The sequence below is a fragment of the Falco naumanni genome, chromosome 2 (assembly GCF_017639655.2).
Source record: "Falco naumanni isolate bFalNau1 chromosome 2, bFalNau1.pat, whole genome shotgun sequence".
In the NCBI taxonomy this organism is placed as follows: Eukaryota; Metazoa; Chordata; class Aves; order Falconiformes; family Falconidae; genus Falco; species Falco naumanni.
The window spans coordinates 14,354,660-14,380,433 of NC_054055.1; the positions used below are offsets into that span (position 1 = coordinate 14,354,660).

The window sequence follows — 25,774 nt, forward strand, 5'->3', positions numbered from 1 at the left end:
AGACAGAAAAACAAGCTCGCCGTTTCCACTGCAGTACAGCCTGCAGCCCCTGAAGCTGGGAAACCACAGAGACAGCCACTGCCCTCACAAAGGCAACACCTCCCCCCGCGCCGAGAAAACAACGCCCCGAGTTTAAAATAGCCTAAACCCCGCTGCCCCTCTCGGGCTGAGCTCATCGTCCTTCGCGGGGCGGGGAACGGCGGTGTACACGGGACACACAGGCGCGCCCGGCGGGGCTGCCGGCCACCGCCCCCCACAGCGCCACCGCCCCCGACGGCTTCTTCCCGCGCCTCGCGCGAAGTGGCGGCCCCGCGCCGCGCCGCGCCGCGCCGCGCCGCCTCGCCCGGCCCCGCGCCGCCCCGCGCCGCCGGGGATGCTGGGAGCTGCAGTCCGGCGAGCGGGCGGAGCCGCGCGTCCCGTAGCAGCCGGGGCCGCGGGGGTGAAGGGGCAGAGGGAGGCGGCGCCTCTCTGAGGGTGAGGGGTCGTCAGCGCTGCCCCTCCCCCGCCCGCCGGCTGTGCGCCGCTCGCCGAGGCGGCGGGAGACGGGCGGGCGCCTCTGCCTTGAGGTTGGTGTCCTCACCCGCGTGTGGCTGCGGTTTCTGTTCAGTGGGGCCGGGAAGGCGCTCCTCCCCGACGCCGCTACCGGCGTGTGGCGAGAGGGGGGCGTGGGCGAGCGCTCGGCTCGCCGCGTCCGGGCGGAGAGGGGAGCAGCGCCGGAGCGGCGGCGTTAACTTGCGGGAGCCGGCTGCGGAGGTTGTGGCGGCCTCGGCGCCGGCCCGGGGGAGCCGTGCGTGTATGAGGCGGGCGGCGGGGGTGCCTTGCGCTGCGGGGCGGGGGGGGGCGGCTGGCACACTGCCGGGAGCCGGGGCTGGTGGCCCTGGGGCCCCCGCTGCCAGCGGCGGCAGCGCCAGCGTCCCCCGGCCTTGAGTACGCGGCCTGGCGCCGGCCGAGGGACGCTGGCCGACGTGCTTTGTCGCCTCCGGGCTCTGAAGGAGGTGGTCGCGCAAGCAAAGCCAGTCAGTTCCTCCATCTGTACGTTCTGCCACGTACGCCACCTTTTTCCATTTGGGAATTTATTGTAGAGGTGGAGCTTATGGCCTTGAGTTACTTGATGGAGTCTTCTGGATGTTTGGCAGGTTAGTTAAAGTACTAATTTAGTGTTGTTGCAGGAGCCGGCCTGCTGAATCACATAGGCGAACGCAGGCCCAATGTTTACAAGCCATTCTTTATAGAAATGTGACAGACCTATGCCTATCACATTCAAGAGGCCAGGCTGTGCCATAAATTGCACTTTCTCAGGACATAGTTGCTCTGTCCTCCCCAGCAGTGCAGGTCGAGATGTTTTCATGTGCAATTTTGCTGTCCGAAAAGACAGCCAGAGAAAGTCTGGTAAAGATTAGCAAGAAAGGATATTCCTGTGTGGAACAGTCACAGAGCAATGTCTTCCATCATTAGAGTTGTTGTCATACAGCAAGTGCTCACATGCTCTGTGTTTTCATTCCACGTCAGAATATGGGCTCTGCTTAAACACCATCCCAGAAGACAGGTGAGGACATAGTAGCTTATAAAGCGACTTTTTTTTTTTTCCCCAATCCTGTTTTTGAGCAGGAGTAACATTTTTTGATAAATGGAGGATACAGTCCACAATTCATACCGTGTTGTGCTTGCTTTCAAATTTACAGAAAGGAGGAACTGAGAAGCTGGGGTTATGCATAAAATGCATACATCTTGAGGGGAGACCGTAGTACCCCAATGTTCCACCAGGTTCTGAGGAAGAGGGAAAGTTGCATGGCTGTGTTTCTCCCCCTTCTGACTTTAGTGCTTTTTCCAAGTAGTAAGTCAAACGCAAACTCTAAATTCGCTTTGGTTTAGACATTTTGAGACTAGGGATGGCAGGATTCTCTTCCTTTGGATAATAGGTGAGAAAGTGCCCAGAGTAACACCTTTCCTTGCCAGTTTTGCAAGTGAACATGAGATGATAAATGTTACTTGGAAATCTTCCCTTAATACTACCTGCATATCCTTCTCAGATAAAGGAAAAAAACTCTTGTTTCTTGTCCAGAATGAAGAGCATGTGATGTTTTGTTAATATTTATTCCTGGAAAGCTGATACGTTCACAGAGAGCAGTGGAATAAACTCTGTAGTAGGAAGAATACTTTTTTCCTTGTTTGGTACTGCATTTGCTTTGGGCGGCGGGGCGCAGTTTGCTAGGTAAACTACTTGACATTTGATTTATAATAATATTACTGTTGCTTTTTATTGCATTCTGTCTAGACTTCTGGAATACAAAGGAAAATCCAGGTAATTCTAACTAATAGATGGATAATGGCATGACTGGGTGTCATGGTGGTCAGTGGCATCTCACTTTGTTTTTAATTGCTGTTGTGTTTCTGAATCTTTCCGGAATTTATTGGCTCACTCTTAGAGTACTATCTGTTTGGGGCAGACATTGCTTTTTTTGTGTTTGTTTTTAGAAAACATAAAACCAAATGGTCTTGGTCCCTAAAAAAAGGTCTTTGGTTGTTCCAAAACCAGAATATAATAACAGATTGCAGATTTAATTTTAAATCTTACTTGACTAGAGTACTAAATTATAAATGCTATCCAGCATTTATTTGATTGTTAAATGAATTAGTTGGATTCAGTTTGTGTCACAGAAAATCATCCTCATGATTGAAGTATTTGCATTTTTGTTGGTCTTATTAGCAGTGATGTCAGGCATCAGTTTGTACATTGGAAATTGGCACATGTTTATCTTTTAAGAGATTTATAACACTTGGCAGATTAGCATAGGTCAGTAGAGAACAGGCTGATGTAATTAATTTTTCAAATATTTGCATTTAAAAGTTATTTAAGGTTTATCATAAAATGCAGCTGCTAGGTTGGTACAGCACTACTGTTCTTTGCTAAAGTTGTGTGATAATGTGGCAGTTTTGTTTAAATGGTACTTCCAGTAGGTGATGTCTGCTTTTCTTCTGGTTGAGTTCATTTTAGTTGTGACCATGGAGGGTCTGAGGATGTATATCATAGGTCTGAATAACTTATGTTTTTTTACACTTTAAAAATGTGTGTGCTGTTAATTATTATTCTTTTTTCTAAGATGCTTCAGGCTGAAAGTAGAATAAGGCTCTTGGAGTGTCAGGATGAAATCACAATTGAACCATGTTCTAAAAAAATGAAGTCAACAGAAGAAGCTTACGAGGAACTCTCTGATGATGATGATATCCAAGCTATTCAGGAGGAAGTGAATGCTGAGAGAACATTAAATGATTTGATACCAGCGTATGCCTCAGATAACCAAGGGCAACAGGAAATGCAGAAGCAAGAGGAAACACTTACTGGTGTCTGGGGAACGGTGAATGAAGTGCTCCCTGAAAATAATCTAGTGCTTAGTGAGCCAGTTGATTCAGAAATTGTGCAGAATGTAAATCCTCCATTTGTATCAATAAATGGCACTACAGTTGAAGAAAAGAAAGGCACTTTTATTACAAATAATGCTGGTGAGGCTAATATTAAAAATACCAGTATATCATTATCAATAAATAGAAATGCATCAGATGAAGAGTTTTTTACAAGCAAAGAATTTATTGGACCTATTTACAAACCTGCCGAATGTAACGAACGGGATGAATCTGGCAGTTGCAATGAATGTAAAAGCAGTGAGGGAGATCAGAATGAATTGTGTGAAAACAGAGCTAAAGGAATGGAGGGAAAGAAGATGCAGACGGTTTCTTCTGCTGTAAAAGAAATAGATGATGAACTGGACCAGTTCTATAAAGAGATTAATCAGCTGGAAAATGAAAGTTTAGATACTGTTTTTCAGGAAGAAAAAACTGAAACTTCTCAGGAACAATGCTCTCCATATAACTGTAGTCAAATCTCACAAGAAGATTATCACCATATGTTGTTGGGCAGCTCACAAACATTTTATGAGAATGGAGAGCGTTTCTTTGGGGAGCAGAACAGTCAGAAAACAAGCGATGAGCAGCAGTTTGTCATGGAAGGAGGTGGCTGGAAAACTGAAAATACCTTTAATGGACAAGCAGATTCTAAATATTGGAACTACTCAGTGCCTGAATTCAGACCTGCTTGGCAGTCAACAGTCTCTTTCGTCATACCTCAGGGACCTCTTGCTCCTAGATTCAACTATCAGTCACGTTTTCAGATACTTAATTCCCCACCACAAAAAAAAAACATTCTCCCTTCTCAGAATGGTGAACTTTTGTACAAGAATGATCATGGTTGCCATGGAGCTACTGATATCAACAGTCATGGTCCATTGCTTGATCAAAGTAGCAACTATGCTGGTCATACTGATATCCATACTACTCAGGTCTTCATAAATGGAACTAATGACCAGAATGGACTCCAAAATAATGGTTTCTGTGAAACCAGCGAAAAGTGTTGGAAGGATCCAAAAGCTGACAATACAGAAGGAATGCACAGCTTTTCTTCCTTGTGGTTACCTGAAGAAAGATTCAGTTGTTCACAGAAATTACTCCTGATCTTAAGAGGCCTACCTGGTTCAGGGAAATCGACTCTTTCTCGGTAAGTGAAGATGTAAAGCTTGAAAAGCTTATTCAAATAAAAGTTTTTAATAACTAAAAAAATAATTTGTAAGCAGTTGGCAAACTTTGGTATTTGTAAATTAGGCTGTTAAAATGCAGTAATTTTTACTTTATGTGGACAAATGACAGTAAGTATTAAAATTATTTGCTTGGGGTTTTTGTCTCCTTTAGAGTTTTGATGAACAGGAGCTGTTTTGTGTTAAATTTAAAATGTTCTGTATCCATTAAATTGTATAATATTTTATTCTGGAACTTCCAGGTGTACTGGTGTTTGATGGTGTTCCTTTTTTTTTTTTTTTTTAATTTTTAGATTTCTTAATTCAAAAAGCCTTCTGTCAAATGTAACAACATTAATTTGACTGAACCAGAAGTACTTTTTCATGCCCATGCAAAAGTATTCTAAGACCATTAGAATAATTTTGTTACGCTGAAAATGCTGTTTTCAGTGTGTTGATGAAAGTGAGTTTGGTCCCATTTTTTTCATACTATGGTCTGTCAACTTCTCTGTTTATTTGTGAACAACACGGAAGAAAAATATTATTTTTCCTTAAAAATATACATGCTGAAGTCTGACAGGTTTAAAAGCAGGTACCACCTCCAACTTGGATTTTCTGTTTTTTTTCTTTTTTTTTTTTTTGGCCTAGTTTAAAAAGCACTTAAATTGACATAGAGCACAGATGCTATCTGTATTAGGTGAAAAGAGGCTTCTTTTGCATAGCAAAAAAAACCCAACAAGTTACTATATCATTACTTACTGATTGAGCTTCATCCAGAAAATGTACATCACAAATGGGTTGTCTTCCTGGTTATTTTCTGTTGTATACTGAGTCTATGACATAGACACAGTGATCATGTTCACTGTCTTTTGTATAAAGGAGTAATCTTGCTGTTTATGGGGCTTTTTTCCTGATATTTAGGAGATCATGATCTCCATGTCATAGAAAAATACCTATTAGAAATTTCTAGCTTACATGTTTGTAGACTTCAACTATATTGTTTTCTAGTTACTGATTGCTTTATTTTGCAAGCCTGCATTTTTGAAGCTGCATGTGTCTGTGTGGGTATTATTACAATAATCTCTTTACTATATGAAAGCAAAATATAAAATGTAAAATACAACCCTTTGTAAAAAATGAAGCCTCATTCAGTGCAGTAAATGGATAATATTCAGTGTGAAGATATCAAATATTTTCTTTTTCCATGTTTAGTGTACTGAATTGTCTCTGAATCTTTATCCTAATATACTACTCATGCTAACCAAAAGATTCTGTATCTTCAGGTTTTTATGAACACATATTCATGCTTTTTTCATCTCTCACTAGTGAGATCAATTACTAATTTTATTTAACAGATGGGAAAGTGGGCACTATGAGATCAAGGTCAAGAATAGTCACCAAATTTGGGTGCAGAATTTGAACTGCATGGGACTTGTTTTGCAATGTATTCAGTTATACGCAGTTTCATATGTTCAGTGTTTGGTTGCAATTGCTAATTCCCATGAAACAATGTCTCAGGGGCTTAGGTACCTGGGTGAAAAACAATCCCAGAATTAATGGCTGCCTATGGGGAAAATATATGCATTATTAATTAAGTCTTATTCTTAATAAAGTTGAGTATGTTTTTTTGTGTAACATCATAGAATTCTGTGGTGTAGACTAGGACAGCAAATACAGTCTTCTGATGTCGTATCAGTACCCACGGGCATCTTTGCAGGCTTGGCATCTTTACCACCTGCAGACATACCTCTACCACTCGTGCTAGCAAAATGACCCTGTCTCAGCCAGTGGTACTATCTCATTCCCAGCTTCATTGTACCAATTTCTGCCTTGAGCTTCACTCTTTGTCTTCTCCTGATTTCCTAGATCTGCTGCCAGTACCAAGTTGCTTGTTCCAGTCTTTATATCACTATGCTTCTGATGTCCTTCCTATTTTAGGCCAATGTTGGTCCTTCTCTTGCTGCTCTTATGTTGGGAAAAATTTCTCCCATACAATGCAGTGCTGGTATTGAATCAGCTTCCTGCCACTGTCAGAGTGCTGTTCAGGAGTGGGTTTGGTGAAGTGAGAATCTTTGCATATTCTGCTCAACGTTGAACAAAAATGAGTACTTTACACTATTATTTTCTGTGCACATGGCATTTTAAAGTCCTACAGCTTGGGCAGATTTACTGAAAATTTTTGTAGGAAAAACATACGCACGCACTTTGCTGGATTTCACCACTTCAGTCCAAAGCTTCTCAGAGAAAAGCTTGGAATAACAAAACATGATAAAAATGCTGTATTTCTTCCTTGGTTTTGAAAGTGGTTGACCATTTATTTAGAAATTTTCTAAAACAATTTGGCCAAACAGATACCTAGCAATGATATCTTTAGCCCAAGTAACAAAAGTCTGCTAGAATTACAAGTAGATAATAACATGATCTTATAATGCTGGAAAAAGATTACAAGGAAACAGACTTGGATTTTTAGCATATTTTGCTAATGAATTTGGCAGCAATTGCAACTTTTCATTCCTCCATAAGTATCTGAACATGACTTTGAATAGAAAGGAGCTTAATGAGGTTGAAAGAACAAATATTGGTGTCATGTAAGAAGTACATTTCAAATGAAGTCCATTGTCAGGAATATTTAGGCAGTTGGCTTTATCTGGGGCCATTCTTCCTGAGAGCTTGATCTTTTGAAGGGCAGAGTTAGTTAGCATTTATAGCTGAATGTAGAAACAATTGTGTGCTGTTGTTTCTAACAATTTCTTTAAACAGTGTTACAAGCAATGCTTTTAGAGTAGCATTTACCAGCTTAGTAATACTACAGATCCTGGTGAAAACCTAGCTATGGTTTCTGCTCTGCCAAAAGGCAGTACCAGAAGGCATGTGATGACCCAGATGGAGCTCCCAGGTAAACATGCAGCTGTCCAGGTCACGGGCTGCAGGAAGTGTCTGAGCCTGTCACTGCTACTGAAGGGCAGCAAAGGTAGCACTTGTGTGAGGTGTGACCAGGTGGACGATCTGCTCAGCCTGGTGGCAGAGCTGGAAGGGGAAGTAGAAACGCTAAGGAGATCTGGCAATGTGAGAGGGAGATAGACTGGTGGAGCCATGCTCTACCGTTGCTGAGACAAGTGCACCAGATGGACACCTCAAAGAAGTGGAGGATCCCATACCCTCTCACCACAAGGCAGAAGGAGGGCACCTAAGAAATGAGGAGGAATGGAAACAGGTCCCTGCTTGGGGCAGCAGGCAGATTGCCTCCTAGTCTAATTCACTTTCCCAGGCTCCTCCTGTATAGTAAGTATGAGGCTCTACATCAGGGGTCCTCAAACTACAGCCCGTGGGCCGGATACAGCCCCCAGGGTCCTCAATCCGACCCCCGGTATTTACAGAACCCCCTGCCCCCCCCCCCGGGTGTTGGGGGGGAAACCAGGCAGCCGCAGATGACTGCCTGCCACTTCATCTGCACGCCGGCCCCCTGGTTAAAAAGTTTGAGGACCCCTGCTCTAGAGCCTGAGAGCCAAGAGAATTATGGTGTGGAGGAAGGCTCATCCAGGTTGGAGGAGTTACCCAGGGCGAGTCAATCAACCCCATGCATCATGACCAGCTCTGCTAAGAAAAGAAGAAAGGTGGTTGTAATCAGTGACTCCACTCTTAAAGGAACAGAGGGCCTGATATGCCAACTGAACCCAGCCCATAGGGAAGTCTGCTGCCTCCCTGGGGCCCAGGTAAGGGGTGTTACTAGAAAACTCCCTTGTCTGGTATGGCCTTCTGATTATTATCCATTCCTGGTTTTCAAAGTGGGCAATGATGAAGTCTGAACAACAACAAGTCTGACAGCAATCGAGAGACCTCAGGGCCTTGGGGTGGCTGGTTGAGGGATCAGGAGCACAGGTAGTGTTTTGTTCTCTTCTGTCAGTTGCAGGGAATGACGGGGCATGTAAGTGGAAGGTCACACAGATCAATACCTGGCTCTGGGCCTGGTGTCAACAGCTGAATTTTGTTTTCTTTTATCATGGGTCAGTTTATGTGGTATCAGGCCTGCTGGTAACCTGTCTCTGGCTGAACAGAGGAGTTCGGCTGGAACTCAGGAAAATAAGAATATATTAGTGCCTGTGGAAGAAGGGGCAGGCAACTCAGGAGGTCTAAAGGATGTCACAAGGTTATGCAATTAGATCGATCAGAAAGACAAAAGCCCGGCTAGAAATCATGCTGGCCACTGCTGTTAAAGATAAGTTTTTATGTATTTAAAAATATGTTTTTACAAATACTTCGGCCAAGGAGAATGTCTGTCCTTTATTGGAGGGGTGAGGGGGGAACATTATCAGAAACGATGAGGAAAAGGCTGAGATACTTAATGCTTTCTTTGCCTCAGTCTTTAATAGCAAGACCAGTTTTTCTCAGGGTACTCAGCCCCCTGAGCTGGAAGACAGAGACAAGGAGCAAAGTGAAGTCCCCGTAGGAAAAAATGGTCAGTGACCTGCTGCTTGACTTGGATACACAAGTCATTGGGGCCAGATGAGATCCACGCAAGGGTACTGAGGGAGCTGTTGGAAGTGCTCACCAAACCACTTTTCAATCATCTGTCAATAGTCCTGGCTAACTGGGGAGGTCCCAGAAGGCTGGAGGTTGGCCAGCGTGATGCCCATCTACAAGAAGGGCAGAAAGGAGGTTCCAGGGAACAGTAAACCTGTCAGCCTGATCTCAGTGCTGGGGAAGGTTGTGGAGCAGGTCATCTTGAGTGCCGTCACATGGCATGTACAGGACAACCAGGGGATCAGGCCCAGCCAACACAGGTTTATGAAAGGCAGGTCCTGCTTGACAAACTTGATTTCCTTCTGTGACAAGGTGACCTGCCTAGTAGATGAGGAAAAGTCTGTGGATGTTTACCCAGACTTTAGTAAAGCTTTGAGACCATTTCCCACAGCATTCTCCTGGAGAAACTGGCTGCTTATGGTGTGGATGGGTGTACCCTGCATTGGGTTAGAAGCTGGCTGGCCGAGCCCAAAGAGTGGTGGGGAATGGAGTTAACATCCAGCTGATGGCTGGTCGCAAGTGGTGTTCCTCAGGGCTCAGTTTTGGGACCAGTCCTGTTTAATATCTTTATCAATGATCTAGACAAGAGGATCGAGTGCACCCTCAGAAAGCTGGCAGACGACACCAAGTTTGGGGGACAGTGATCTGCTGGAGGGCAGGAGGCTCTGCAGAGGGGTCTGGGCAGGCTGGATCAAGGAGCTGAGTCCAGTTGTATGAGGTTCAGCAAGGCTCGGTGCTGGGTCCTGCACTTGGGGCACAACAACCCCATGCAGTGCTACAGGCTTAGGGAAGAGTGGCTGGAAAGCTGCCTGGAGGGAAAGGTCCTCGAGGTGCTGGTTGACAGCCGGCTGAACATGAGCCAGCAGTGTGCCCAGGTGGCCAAGAAAGCCAACAGCATCCTCGCTTGTGTCCGAAATAGTGTGGCCAGCAGGACAGGGGAGGCAGTTGTCCCCCTGTACTCAGCACTGGTGACGCCACACCTCTAATCTGGTGTTCAGTTTGGGCCTGTCATTTCAGGAGGGATGTAGAGATGCTGGAGCGTGTCCAGGGAAGGGCAACGGGGCTGGGGAAGGGGCTGGAGCATGAGTCTGTTGAGGAGCAGCTGAGGGAGCTTGGGCTGTTTAGTCTGGAGAGGAGGAGACTCGGGGGGGACCTTATTGGTCTCTACAGCTACACAGGGAGGGTGTAGGTAGGTGGGGTCCATCTCTTCTCCCAGATAACAAGTGACAGGACCGAGGAAACAGCCTTAAGTTATTTAGATTGGATATTAGGAAAAAATTATTTGCTGAAAGAGTGGTCAAGCATTGGAACAGGCTGCCCTGGGAGGTGGTGGAATCACCATCCCTGGAGGTGTTTAAAAAACATGTAGATAGGATGCTTAGTGACATGGTTTAGCGATGGACTTGGCAGTTCTGGGTTAGCAGTTGGGCTTGGTGATCTTAAAGGTCTTTTACAACCTAAATGATCCTATGATTTTAAAATTATATTTAGCTGTTGTCTTATTTTTTCCTCATCTGTGATGTTAGCTGTTTTAAATAGGTGAATTATTAGATTCTAAGAGATCTTCTGTATCATAAAATCATCTATCAATGTAGGCTAACCAGGATGAAGGTTGATGGACCATTCTATTTTTGAAGAAAAATCAGGGTAGGATTCATCTGTGTGTGCATGCATGCACATGTGCACTGGAAAAAAATGTGTATTGCTTTTTGACTAGTTAACTCATCTTGAACCAAAACTCTTATTTTCTGTATGTTGAGCTGGTATCTTCTATTAGATCAGATAGCGTGTCTGGAAAAAGTGGGTGACCTGATTTAATTTCCTTGTCCTACTACGTTCAAAGGTGGGTGTTCAATGTAGGGAAGGTTTAGGGTGAAAAAGCTGCATTACAGCAGTTGGATAATACTGCTACTCATTTTCCAGCATGTATAGACACGAATGCTGACTGGTCTGTAATTTGACTCTCTTATTAGAAACGTATTTATCTTAGCTTTTCTGTTTCTCCATCTCTCAAAAGTGGGCTGTCATCTGTTTGTGGGTTTCGATAGTAATGCCTTGTTTGCATAGATGTGCTTTTTGTTGTTTGTTTCCTAGTTGATGATCCTGGGATAAATTTTATTTCCAAATTTATTTGCAAGTTAGAAGTTGTGAGTTATTCTGTATAATGTCAGCTAGTATCTTTGTGTTTTAAATTTTACAAGTTTAAATACTGTGAATTCTGAAAGAGGTGATTGTCAGGCTTGGAATATGTTATGTTTTATGATTTAATTTCACAATTTAGAAATGGGCTATGATCATTGTTGCAATAATTGAAGTTTCACATCTTAAACTCATTACTTTGTGATAGCTTGTGTGTTGTCTATAGAGTAAGGGTTCAGTTACTCAGGCCTTTTTGGTAGTCATTTTGCCTTTCCAAATTCTGTACTTTTAAGATTATTCTTGCAAATATAGTTTACTAGATTAAGTCTGTTATATCAGTTACATAGGTTTATAAATAAATTATTGTGTATTCTGAACTTCAAGGAATAATAACAAAATATTTCAAGAATAAATGTTATTTATGGGTTTGCAAGACTCCCAAACCCTTGTCATTGCGTGTCTTAATTGTGACTAATGATGTTTGGAAGATGCAACAGAAGAGTTTGAGTAAGTGAATTATTCTCCAGAACACTGAGCAAACAGAGTAAGTTCCTAGAAATAAAAATGAAAATGAATGCCCTATTAGTCTTGTTTCATCAGTTCATACATAATCCTACAGAAACCTGATGGTCAGGCTCCTAGAAGCTGTAGGGGCGTGTCTATCTACTCAGCTAGTAGAAGAATCCCACTTCCTATTTGCTATCTCTTTTATTAAGGCAGATGGTCCTTACTCCTTAAGTTGTGTGTACATGTATTTGGCAATCAAAAAGTGAGTGTGGAAGATGGATCCAGTTTTTCTAGCATTATTAATTGCAAAATGTAGCATGCTATAAATAAATAAGAAAATTGGGCCGTGTGTGAAATCACAGCCAAGTAGCTTCATATAAATTCCTGTTAAGTATTTTATACCAGAGAGAAGTAGAGATGAAAAAATGCTGTTGTGTGTGGTGTATGATTTACTGGTGCCATTTTATCTGCATAGAACAAAAATAGGCTTTGGATCTGTGATCTCCTAAACCAGTGTAATACACATCCTATTAAAAAGCATAGGCTCTAACAAAAATAATTATTGAACAATGTCCAAAAAAAGAGTCTGTACTTCTGGTGTATCATGCTTTGTTTTCTGACATAGCAGTGCTATTTGTCCTGAGGTAACCTTGGTACTCTGGAAAAGAGAGAAAGAGCAAGGAGGAAAAAAACAGCCTGTACACAGCTTTGATCATGTTACTTGACAGTTGCATTATTAGTAGTTTCTTCTGGTCCTCAGTAATCTGAATTTTGTTGTTACAGATCTCTGTATTTTAAAAGCAAAAATAACCGACAGCATAGTTGTGGAACAACAAAGGTGTAGGAATGTAAGTTAATATGTAATACAGTGTCCCACCTCAGCTCCCGCATACTGCTAGTGCAGTTTGGTTCTTGTAGCCTTTGGGTACATTGTCTATTTCTGAGCTGGAATAGTTGCCTAAATTTCCATAGGAGTGATACCTGAGTGTTGCAATGGGCTATAAATACTCTGTGGCACTACCTGGCTGTTTTCTATTTTCAGGTTTAGATATACTATAGAAAACATAAATAGTCAAGGAGGTTTTGTCACCACATTTATTCTGTAGATCAGACTTTAAATAGAATTGTACTGTTATCTCAGTTTTACAAGGTTTTCCTTTAATCTTCCAATTTCCAAGGGCTTTCTGAAAATAAAGTTTACATTTGGCACAATGGGGATTGCTCATTGGAATGGATTAATGTGAATTTGATTTGACAAAGATTCTGATGTTATTGATAAATCAGCAGTTAATTGTTCCCTGCAACTTTGCTATAATCAGTTTCTCAGACTCACATGTATTTCTTGGCATGCCTGGGCAACACTTAAGATGAATTTTAGTTAAATCCAAGAGGCACTTCTATGATTCTTCTAAAAGTTTTGTCTTTGATGTTTAATGACAATGGAAATACAGCATTCTAGAAAAGCTTAATGGATTTTTGTAGTATTCCTACATCACCCATTACAATAACTTCTGGAATTAATAAACATATTATTGGTAATCTAAAATATTACAATATAGAATAAACAAAAGCATGTAGACAGTGAACATTGCAACTGTGTCCCTCTGAGTTCCCCTTTTTATGCTCATTGGCTTCCCCACCGTGTCTCTTCTTTGTTTCCCAGAGTATACTTAAATTTCTCCCATGATCTTCAGTGTTAGCTGTGTAAGAAGCAGAATGTAATGCAACTTATTCTGACCTACAAATTAAGTAAACTTCTAACAAATAAAATCTACGTTGCTTGGAAATGGCAGGCCTAAAAGACTAGGTTAATGTAGGATGTGTTGCAATTTTTTTCTCTTTTTTTAATCTTTATGGATTCTAATTTGAATCTCTGCATTTTATCCATTTGTTTACAAATTTGTTTTGCTTTCATTTGTATGTTCCCCCCCCCTAAAAATCCATACTATTTTTGAGATAATATTTTGTCAGGTTTTCTTGAAATTGGTCTATATGTCCAGAAGTCACCATGGAATGGCATTGCCTTAGGAAACCAAGCTAAAACACTCAGTCAAGTGGTTTAAGTGATTCAGGAAGTGATTGTTTTTACTCCTGATTTGAAGTACTAAATTCAGGCATAGTAAAATCCATGGCTTTCTGATCAGCCTGTTAGCCCTAAAGTATGAATGATATGGAAAAACAGTGTAATTCCCTGACAAACTGAGATATGAAAAGTTTTTATTCTTATATCTTAATTTTTTTGTCATCTATTAGACTGAAACTGCAGTTCTGCAAGGTGTGGTAACCTGTGTAGCAGCTTACTGCTGTGTAACTAGGAGAGGTCTCCACTGATAGCTGCTTATGATGTATCACCTTTTGGGGCCTCTTCTTAAATAGGCTCAAACTGCTAAAGCTTCAAAGAATTAACCCGGGGGAGGGTGAAGAAGGACAGAAACTGCTTGCTTTTTTCTGTGTTGTGAATTCCAGTGGTTTATAGATCCAGTGAATGCCAGAATTGATGAGAAAACAGAGGCAAGTAGGACTGTGTCATCAGGATTGGGGAAGACATTGAGCTGGAATAGAAGAGTATAGGATCTTGAAGGAATATGGATGCACTTCTGTAATCCTGATTTTCAGTAGTAGGATAATCTTGAAAGTTTATTGTGATCTTTTAATTTTCCCTGAAAAAAAGGAAATTGCTGTAAACATCTGTAGTTTTCTCTTGCTGTTCCTGTTCAACCCACACTGTATGTGCAGGCAGCATGGGCAAAGGTCAGAAGAGGGCATGCTGAGAGTTTGAGGTGCAGAAAAAGGATTTAATAATCCAGTTAATTTCTCAGTTGCATCCAGATTTCTTATGATCAGATTGGTTTCTAGATATAATTCCAAATGATAATTGATATGGATAATGTTAGTAAATATATTCAGTTATTATGGGGTACTTAGAACTTATAGCAATATAACCATTAATTAGATGGGTACAAGCATGTCTTGGAGGTGGAGGAGAAGAAACAACAAATACAGAAATAGTAGAGAGGAGGAAAATATATTGCTTTAATTTGGATTTGAGTGTACTTTTATAAACCTGTTTGAAGTTCAGAAATAGGGCACAGTTAAATTTATTTTAGCTATATTCTTTTATCTGTGTCTTTTTTTCTATCCAAAAAATAAAAATTAAAATATTTTTGCATTTTCCTTTGTTTAACAGTGTTCTGCTTGGTCAAAGTCGTGATGGCATTGTATTCAGCACTGATGATTATTTTCGTCAAAAAGATGGATATACATATAATGCTGCTCAGCTTGGTGATGCCCATGACTGGAACCAGAAGAGAGGTTTGAATGCATAAGAGGAATCCTATTAAATTATTCCGATTAAATTAAGCTTATATTTAGAAAATAGAAGTGTAATGGGCATGTGTGTCAATAGTCTATATGAAAAGGAGTGTGTGTATATATGTTAGTATAGGCTATATTGAAGTATATATTTAAAGTAATCTTTACATTTTAATTGATGTAGATGTGTACATTAAATTTTGAAGCTGATTTGTTACATTTGATACTACTATCTTGATGACAGAATTGAACCTTTTTAATGCCCGCAACTGCAGAGTATCCTATTTTTTCCAGTATCTTTCCTGATCTGAGGTTCATCCAGAATTTATGGAAGAGTTTTTCTGAGGAAGATTTTAGTTCACCTGTGTGAATTAACAGCTTTAATAAGTCATCTTTCTTAATACCTATAAATGTCCAGTCGTTGGGGTTTAACTGGTAAGGAAGTAGATACCTAGGGTTAGAAGGGTAGCAAATTCTTGCCCTTTCTGTAGCAGTTTTCTAAGAATCTCATTATCTGTTTGGTTAACTCTAAGGAGCAGACAAACTGAACATCTCCATTGCCTGTGTATGCAGAATACTCTGTGCTGCAGTGTCTCAAGCAGATGCTTCCTTACTGTCTAGAGGACTACTGCTTTGCATCAAAAGATACAGAGAGCCAAGGAGAAAAAAACCCAAACAGATCTCCCCTCCTCACCCTAATCAAAATTTATGATACATCAGGGAACGTTTCTGTATGAACAGTGAAGGAACTTCTTAGAGCGATCATTAGAATACCATTTATAAAGAGTACTTTCGAGGTTGGAATGCAGCAGTAACAAATACTTTGAATGAGGTTCCCAGCAGGAACCTAAGGAACAGAAGAATTGATAAAGTAGTATTGAATAGATGAGAGGGCTTAACACTTCACAATTACAAGACCACCAAACAGTTCTCACCTGATAGTGGCTTCTGGCTGTTTCTGTGAAATTCTTGATGTGCTTGTGGCTGACATTGCTAGTACTGCTTAGAACAAACAAATAAAAATTTCTTGGCTTCAACGTGTAGCATCAGAAAATTGATGTTTTTTTTAAATGGAATTCATTTTCACAATGCTTCTGTAAAATAGATAAGGAATTATTGTTATGTTTTTACCGATTAACTGATGCACAAAGAAGCTGAGGAATAGATTTTATAAAAGCCTTACTTTCAATTGTCAGATGCTTTAGAGTAGTAGGAGGAACTGAAGAATCTTCTTCATGAATCTGATAATCATAACTTTGACATCTGCTTCTCCATCTGGTTTAGTTTCAGGCTGCAAAAAGAACTTCATTTATTGATTCATGCACAAAGTAGTTCTTTTCTAAAAATACAAAAATTGTGTCCCTTTCTGCAAAGAATGGCAGAGGTTTTGCTTTCAAAGTAAAAAGGTGAAGGAAGTTAAAACAATGAAAATTAAGGTAGCCCATTTGTCCCAAAAGTGGGATACTCAAATACCCTCTCTGGCTACTCTCCTCTGCAGGAGTTCCTTCTGAACTTCTGGTTAATAGTAGCTGAACTTCTGGTAAGAATAGCTTAACTGTTGTCCCAGTTTGTATAAAATGGAGGTGGGTATCAAGCCTGGTAAGGGTGTAGAACCTGAGTTTTTCCACTTCCTTGGGTAAGTCTCCTGTATAGCATTATGTAGAAGCTGAATGTCATAATCATGCTCTCTACATATGCTCAAAAAAATGGTTGTGCAGTGTTGTTTTTTTCAGGCACAAATCCTAGTAATGTGGGTTAGGAGTCCGCTGACAACGTTTTCTGGATGAACTGTGTAAGGGATTTAGAAGAATGCCTGATCTCAAGATCAGAGTTAGCTTTAGGCATAAGATAGATGCTTAATTGATTTATCAAGACTAAAGCAGTCTTGGGCTTGTGAGGAGATACCATGTTAGGCATTGGTAATATTAAAATGTTTTCTGTGCTGTGGAGCTGATGAATCTCAGGTAGCCCAGAGATTTGCATGTTTTATCCCCTAAACTCCTCCAACCAATCTCAGTTCTGCACTGTAATCTCTAGGCTTCTTCTGCTGCGTAAGAAGCAGTATACTTTTGCTGGTTCAAAGTTAAAAGCATGCTACTGCGTAAGTGTCCTGCCAAACAAATTGCATCATGACTGTGTTCTGCCTGTCTTTCTATGAATAAAGATGTGAATTTGGATATGCCTTCTTACGTTTTGCTGGTTTATAGAACTCAGAAGCAGTTTATTATTCCTCAAGCTTCTGCCCTCTTTTGGATTTGGTAGAAATTGGCCAATGAGTTCAAACATTATTCGAGTGGAGACAGCATGGTTGTAATTTTTTTTTTAATGGAGCTCAGAAATATTTCAGAGGTGTGATGTCCTTTTGTGAAGATTGCCTGTTTCTTAGTATTTTGTTGGAGAAGAACTGCAACACCTGACCACAGGTCTCAGTTCTACATGCCCCATGTGTAATGCAGCAGAGCTGGTAAAGCTGGAACCATGATATGGTTTCATACCAGGATCTCCACACTCAGCAGGCCACAGGCTTTAGGCAGTTTGTTTTGACTTCTACACTTCCCGTTTACCACCTCTTTGCATCAATTCACCACCACCTATTTTTTTTGCCCTTCACTTAATTTTTCTTACCTTCTTGCTTCTACTGCTTTCCATTCCTGTTTCTACCTTTCAGTGCTTTTATTCCTTCTTTTAGAACAGGGTGTTTCAGTCAGAGTAGATTAGTGCAAAAAACATCTGGAACACCTTATTTACATTTAATGTTTTATTTGAGTTACATAGTTGTTTATTAACTTGCACTATTTTTCATTGCAGCAAAGCAAGCAATGGAGCAGGGAAAATCTCCAGTTATAATAGACAACACAAATACTCAAGCCTGGGAAATGAAGCCATATGTGGAAGCGGTAGGTTTTGTTGTGTGATTATATCATTTGTTACAACTTTTCAGACTTACCTTCACGTGTGATAAGTTGGTCTGTTTTGTTGAGAAATATTTTCCTTACTCAAGTTCCTAGAAAGAGACTGCTTATTGATACGATCAGTAATTGGCATGGCTATAGTTCAGACCAGTTTAAGGACTGACTTCATGTAATCTGCTTAGCCTGGAATGAAAGCTAAGACTGGTTGGGACTAAGTGAAACTCAGCATGCTACCACTGCAGTTAACTACATCTTTAACTACATCTGTTTATTATACTGGTCTAGAAACTTTTTGTTACACTTTATGTAATAATGATACGCATACTACATATTTTTCTTTGCTTGCTGCAGGCTCTAGAAAAGGGATACAGAGTGGAGTTCCATGAGCCAGATACTTGGTGGAAGTTTGATCCTGAAGAATTAGAAAAGTAAGGTTTATATTACAGAAAACATTGTACTTTTTATATATAGACAGATAAACAGGTGCGCATAAATATATATTTAGTACATTATATTTTATTCAGTATCGTATTTTTAAATACTTAACTGCTAGTATAAAATACATATTATTTAAACAGGCATTTTGAGATATACCTTTAAATGGAAGTGTTGTGGAGCAACCAAGACAAATAAATAGAGGTCCTCTTCTGTTGGCCCAAAAAGTTGATATTAAAACTTTGGTGGATGTGAGTAGAGTAGTTATTGACCCCTGTAAGAATCGCTGCTATTGTAATAATTATTCTGAGAAATTTGTTGCTGCAAAATGCTGACATCAAGAAATAGGTAGAAGACGAATAGAAAGTACACATTTTGTAAGGAGTGCATCAGTGTAAGTGCATTCTTTTGTCTACTTTTATACGTGTTCCAGTGTCAAAGAACAATAGCCCATTACTGATCAGCAAAAGTTAAAAAGAAAGCTCAGATTTTATATCGTTCTATTGCAAGATTTTGTGAAATTGTCCCCAGTCTTCAAAGGATCTGACTTAAGGGTACTGTTGGACATGTTGGGATGTTAGAGTGCCTGGGAAGCTGCTTATTAATCCTGGTTAATGTCTCTTTTGTCTCAGATATGTCTGCTTTAGGAATCTAGGAGGTATCAAACCGTCTTAGGGATATTTCATTGCTTGAAATGTAATATTTTCATGGTTGATCACTAAGAGTTCTTTTACTGATTGTCATTTTATATGATTCCAACTGACTTGGCTTGTAATTGTTTCAGCTTTGTAAAGTAGCCCCTACAACGCACAAAGTATGTGTGTATAATACTTACATTACTGACTTGGACTTTATTGTGTTTATAAATCTTTTAAAGCTTTCATCTTTTGCTCCTAAGGTACCACTAACTTACTTTTATAGATGGAGTCCTCTCTCTGTAGAATGAATTCTAGTAAGTTTTTCTAGTTTGGGGTGCAGCACAGCTCAGTTAGGAAACTGTCTTAGTAATTAGACACTACTAAGATGTTCAGTGTAAGATTTTCAGTATATGAGACAGACTTGTTTTCCAGGAAAATTCACATTTCCACACCTTCTTAACAGATAACAGGGGAAAAAAAGTGATTTGTCTAGTCATTAATTGTAGGAATAAAGTTTATATCTTTCCCAAAACCAAAGGAAACCCTTGAACTGTGAAGTGATGCTGTCGGTTCTTAGGAGCTTCCTAGAAATGCTTTAGCAGCTCCAGTTACTTCGAATATTTGAATAGAGGCCCCTTGTCTTAGAAACTTTATTTGTTGAGAGTTTAGAAAGGGTGGTGATGTGAGGTTTCATTTTGGTTTTCAGTTCCTTGGGGAGAGCACTCAATTTTTTAAGAGTTTGGGGTGTTATTTTGTTTGGGTTTTTCTTCCATATTTTTGTATTTGGGTAATAGATCACTATAGAGATTTTTTTGTAGTTTTGGGATTCCCTTTAGGAAATTTGAGCTCAACATTTTGTGCAGTGTTTGAAAAATCTGTGAAAAGGCTCTCTAGGTCAGCACTGGGTGGATTCTTGATGTGAAGAATGTGACGGATGTTTTACCATTTACCAATGGAACGAGTGTCAGTGTCTTTTCTTTCCAGTTTGCCTATGAGGTACAAATTATCTTTAGAGTCACTCATGAGTGACTTTTGCTTTTAGTTTTGTTTTGTGCACATAACTTTTGTGAAAACATCGTGACTCAACAGGCACGTCTTGCTGTAGTGCTCAAAACTTCTTGCATAGCCTTTATCATAGAATTATTTAGGTTGGAAAAGACCTTTGCCTCCTATCACTCAAAAGTCATCAAAGTCAACTGTTAGACCTTTATATAAAGGATCTTTGATACAATTTTTAGGAAATCTTGAAAACTGCAGGTGAAAGAACAAAAGAGTGGTAAAATCACTGGTAGAAGAGAGATAATTTTTTAATTATTATTTTCTTTTTTAAGTGTCTAATCAGTTCTGGATGAAAAAATTAACCTCTCATGTTTGCATGCTTTCTGAGAAGCTGGTCAGTTGAGAGCTAGAACTTTTCTTTTAAAAAACTTTTGTTCAGGCTTTTGGGGAATAACAGATGTCTTGTATATAATCTGTATTTTGGGACAGATGATAATTTCTTTAAAAGTTGCCGTGTAGCTTCACGCAGGCGTGAAACAAACACGTTTAATATAATCTTTTTTCCTTCAGTATGATCATAAAACTGCAATTTGGTATTGACTTCATTAAATTCCTGCTGATTCTTTTAAGGAGTCACGTCTAGGCAGAATTACTTTGCCAGTGTATTGGTATGTAAGATTCTTCTAGTGCAGAAGCATTTAATAGTGACAGGACTTTGCTTTTATCAATAGATTCTGTGTTCCTCCAAGCAAAAACCATCTTCCAAAGCATAATTGTCTGTTAGGACCTTTTGCTGGTACATCTGTATTGGTTAAGGGTGGATGGCTTTATGCTCTTACAGCATAGCCAAGCCTCCACAGGATGAAAGAAGACATACCTGAAGAGGAGTTCCCCATATTAAATGACACTATAGAGCAGATTTGTTTCCTTTTTAAAATTAATTTCTTCGTTTGATGTGATTTTGCTGTTGCTGATTCTATTATCCTGTCTTGTTCTTCAAGGAGAAGTACTTGCTCATTTATGAAGTGATTCTGCACAAGTCCGTTCAGTTGTGGATGATTGTGCACTTTATGCCCAGAGCACTTGAGCTGTAATCTTTTTCTAGGAGTACTAAGATATGGAAAAAAATAAATAATTTTGTGCTTCCACTGTTCGTCGTAAAAGGACTTAGACTCCCTCTTCCATTTTTTTTTCTTTTGTGAGAGTTCAGTGCTTTATAGAATCCTCATATTTCTAGGGGCTTGGCTTTTTTCTCTACCATTAACCTAGTTCATATTTGTTAATAAAATCAAAACTGTTAAAACTTGTGAACTGTTAAGTGCAACATGCAGCTTCTCCTGGATTTCTTTAGCACAATGTGGAAATTAGTAGCATTTAAACGTTGAGCCGCTTGTGATGATCACTCTGGCTTTTTATGTTGTCTCAGGGAAGAGTATCTGTGACAGAAATAGTCTACTTAGGCTTTTTCTTCCCAGACAGGTAGCTGATAAAATACACCTTAAGGAGCCAGCATAATTCTGACTACTTCTGAGATCACCAGTTCTTCCATTCTGAATGTGAAACTAGTGTGCTTCTCACAGTATGCTTTGACTTTGAACCCTTATCAACTTGACACATACTTCTTGTTTGTGCCTCTTATTACAACGCCCTGGGGAAGGGTGAGAGGGGGATCAATCTTTTAAAATCTTTCTGTATATGGTATCCTCTTTCCAGTGTAGCCTGTTTGTTCCCAGTATTGATTTCTCCTTCACAGAACTGAGCAAGTTGGTAAAGAGGCCCGTGCCTTTTCTGTCCCTGGCAGAAAGCGCAAAGATGCAGGCATATGTTCCCTGTTGGTATAACTTGGAAATAATTAAGCTTGGACAAAGGTTTCTTGGTGATAAGAATATATTGGGTTATGATAAATGCTTGTCTACACTATCAGAACATTTTGCTTATGTTTTGTATCTGTTCTTTTAGGTTCAGTTCTGTTACACTGCTAGCAATTCTCTGACAGTTTGTGCATGAGTTTCATGGTTTTCTTTTTGGCAGAGACAGAAATTTTCTGCGAACATTGATTTTAAGATCCTATTCTATAGATACTAAAGACTCTAGATACATTCTAATAATGTCTAACGTCTCAGGTTATTAATAGGCCAAGTTCTCACTGAAAGTAGCCTTTCACTAAACACTGCAAGAACAGGACAACACTTCTGACCTCTCTTCCCTTACATGTGTTTCAGTACATTTCCAAATTTACAGCAAGTAAGAGCTAGAAGGTAAAGGTATGAACATGCTGTTCTGGTTCAAAAATTAAATTGCTCCTTATTTTATGTAGAGATTTATTGATGAGAAAATACTCTGTCATTAAGTCTTGAAACCATGTAGTTTCATTTTTTATGCTAGTTTGAACATTGTGTTCATAAGTAGTACTCTGTAATATTATTCATCCCTCTACTCATTAGGTAGTATGCTATGTAAAATCTATTGAGCAAAGTCCTTCTAGGGTTATTTAGGTACATAGTCCTCCTGAATAACATCACATTTCTGTACAAAGAAGAATGACTTTATTGTTCTCCGTTCTTTAATATATGCAGTAGTGAATTGTTAGAGTAAGTCTTAACACAAGTTGAGTACTAAGAGAATGAAGATATATCTGAAATTTAACTTTTATTACACTATGAAGAGCAAGATGGAAAATTGTGAAATTAGAAGGTTTTTTCTTTTTCTTGAAGACTGTAAACATACAAGCATACCAGACAATTTATTTAAATTTTTATTTTTGTAGGAGGAATAAACATGGGGTCACTCGTGAGAAGATTGCTCAGATGTTGGAACGATACGAATATCAAATATCCATACCTATTGTCATGAATTCAATGGTACCTCCCCACAAAAACACTCAAAGGCCACCTCTGCAGCGAAGACATAGGTGGGGAGGCAATACAGACTCATGGAATTCTTTCAATATTTCCGGTAGCCGATAACACAGTTGCAGTCAGTTAATAAAAGTCCGTTACTTGCCCTTCTAAAACATCATCATCTCCAATAAAGTAGTGGATCTTCCGTGTTTTAAATAGGCCTATTTCAAGACCATTTTCTTCTGGAGCTTGTTCCTTTAATGGACTTGCATGTAAATAAAATTGTACATTAAATGTTTTTTAAAACTATATTTGTTACAGTTGTAATAACTTCTATTTCAGTAAAATATTTAATAGAGTATGACATATAGCAGAGTCTTCCTTCATAAACTGAAGACAATGATGTGTCATATATCAAGTAACTGTTGAGCAGTTTTTTTTAAAGAGGTCATATTAGATATCTTTTAAAAGTGAATCAAAGCCCCAGAAGAAGAGGTTAATTATGTAATAACCAATTTTAATGATTGTCATTTAGTCTTCTTCTAGGAGATTTTTTGGAAAACACTTATGTCCTGGATTGTTCTTTTGTTCTATTTGGCATGTATTGCCAACTGGCAAAATTTTAGCATGTATTTTCTGGTTTCATTTGTGGTGGTTGAGTTTTTCTTCTGTCTCAAAAGCTCATCTGGCAGCTGAAGCAGCATTCTGCCAATATAGTATTCACCAGCCTTAAACTGTGTAACCTGAATTAATTTTTTTTGTGTTTGTTCTCTGTGGTAGTATATAAATACCACCTTTCTTGTGCTGACTAAAAAAGCCTAAATTTTATTACTAAAACACAAAAAATTCACAGCTATGTTTTTAAGTCAATTTCTTTCATTTACAATAAAAATGAAGTATTAAAGCGTTAGGTTGACAAGTCCCAGTCCACAGTTGGGATGTGTCAATTCAGTATAAATAGTGGATCTAATTCTGTAAAACCATATTGCATTTCTGATTTTGGCACAGCCAATGTAATCTGTTTAGTACATAACAAAGAATGAGCCAACATGGAGATTGACTAATTTACTGCCCTTTTTATCTTAAAAAATTATGAATGTGTAAGTTTTCACTATGCTTGTTTTCTAACAGCTTGCTGTATTAATAAAATACATTTGTCTTCAGTGTTGGTCTAGTAGTTCAGTGCAACAGTTTTTACTGTTTTCAAGCTTGTAGGATTTTGTACAAATGAGCATTATTACTAACCTGCCAGCTGAAACAACCTGTCTTCAGTTCTGACTACATCTGATTTCCTTATACACTGAATGATTAAATCCTGAATAGGAACTTTTGTCAAGAACATGAGTAAGTAGCTAAAAGAATTTTTATGCTTTTCTGTTACTAATTTTGTGGAACAGTTACCAGCCAGCATATTTTTTTTTACTTCTAGACAACTTTTGAATAGGCGCAAAAAATGTCTTCACCTTTAAAGTCTGAATACCATGAAAGCTGAAAATCTAGGTATATGATGAAATAGCTTTCTGTAGTTTTCTACACTTATTGTGCAAATCTAAATGTGTATGATTCAATGTATATCTGCAGTAATATTTTCATCAGAGATTGGTGACTATAAAAATTGAAGTGTGCAGTTTCACATTTTACAATAATTGTTTTTATTATTTGAAAAATAATTTAGAATACTTCATCAGTGCATGGATTGTTAATATATTGAATTACATATATATATATATATATATATATACATAAAAAAACCCCAGCTCTTCAACTATATTAATTGTCATCCCTCGTCTGTTATTCATACCAGTTATGTTACTGTATTTTAGTTGTTGTGGTTATTTTTGTCCGTGTCTCAAAAGAATCATGGAAATCATTGTAGACAGTCAGTAAGTACTTCAGTTATCCTGAAGTTTTTGTATTTAAACATGAAAGCATATTTCAAGTGGGAGGAAGATAAAGAGGTTTTAGAAAGACTAATTTTATTTATGTTACTTTAAGCCATAATCATGTGGTAAAATTTATTGAGGCTTTATGTTACATTCACACAGTGTGCTAAGGTATGACAAAAAAGAGCTGATTATTGAAAATGGATATTATGGTATCTTTTGGTACCTTCTGCCTTCAGTTTTTAAAGTAAATGGATTTTTTAGCAGTTTTTAACTGATATTTAAGTTCTCTTTAACTGAAGTTTGTATTTAAATAGATGTGAATTCATAGTATTTTAAAATGGTGCAGCATTTTTTGTGTTACCTTTTTCATAAATTATTGTTGGGTAGTAAGTGTTTTTGATAGGCAAAACACGTTGATCGATAATAGGCTTGCAGTTTGCAAAGGACACATAAGAAAGGAATGCTTTGCAACTTGGCACTGTATCAAACATTACTTGTAAACCACCTAATCTATAAAGCTGTATTCCAGGGTAAGTGCAATGACATGGTGCATGAAAACACAATGAAATTACTGTCGGTATAACAGATTTTTGTTTCGTAATACATTCATGTGTCATGAGGATATGATAGTCATGGTCATACATGTATCTCCAAAGTTGCTTTTATGCTACGATATTTATATGTAAAAAATAATAAAAAGGTGATGTGAAATACGTGTTGCAGGTACTTAATTTCTCCTGCTCTCTCACAAACAAGGAAAATTTCTTATTTTGTCAAAAAGTATCTACAAGAAATGTAAGAACTTGCTGATCAATTAGACTGGAAGTCTTAAAATTTTAATGTCTGGCATAGTTTTAATGCAGTATCGCGTTGATGATAATGTACCTAGGATGAAGGTTTCCTGTTGTTTTAGATTTTTGGTAAATTGCTGGTTCATTGTATTTCATGAAGTGATAGTGTCAGCATTCTTTTTTTTACTGTAACTTATGCATAGTACCTTAATGTTACAATTTCAGATTC

The 25,774-nt window shown here is 38.9% G+C and overlaps 1 protein-coding gene across 3 annotated transcripts; it reads left to right on the top strand.

Moving 5' to 3' along the window:
* Positions 1-381: 381 nt before the first annotated feature.
* N4BP2L2 (NEDD4 binding protein 2 like 2) lies at positions 382-24,603 on the top strand. 3 transcript variants are annotated; one of them, XM_040583328.1, is made up of 6 exons: positions 382-566; positions 3,102-4,549; positions 14,920-15,044; positions 17,853-17,941; positions 18,308-18,384; positions 22,796-24,603. In XM_040583328.1, exons 2-6 carry the CDS (start codon positions 3,102-3,104, stop codon positions 22,992-22,994), a joined length of 1,938 nt encoding a protein of 645 aa, XP_040439262.1. In that variant the 5' UTR covers positions 382-566; the 3' UTR covers positions 22,995-24,603. The 3 variants fall into 3 exon arrangements, with proteins under 3 accessions (XP_040439262.1, XP_040439263.1, XP_040439264.1); XM_040583329.1 differs by lacking the exon at positions 382-566 and adding an exon at positions 859-1,032; XM_040583330.1 differs by lacking the exon at positions 382-566 and adding an exon at positions 1,060-1,136.
* Positions 24,604-25,774: the final 1,171 nt, after the last annotated feature.

Coding starts and splice junctions, on each gene's coding strand:
- N4BP2L2 (XM_040583328.1), top strand. CDS start 3,102: ATGCTTCAGGCTGAAAGTAGAATAAGGCTCTTGGAGTGTCAGGATGAA. Junction 4,550..14,919: donor GGGAAATCGACTCTTTCTCG/GTAAGTGAAGAT, acceptor TTTGTTTAACAG/TGTTCTGCTTGGTCAAAGTC. Junction 15,045..17,852: donor TGACTGGAACCAGAAGAGAG/GTTTGAATGCAT, acceptor TTTTCATTGCAG/CAAAGCAAGCAATGGAGCAG.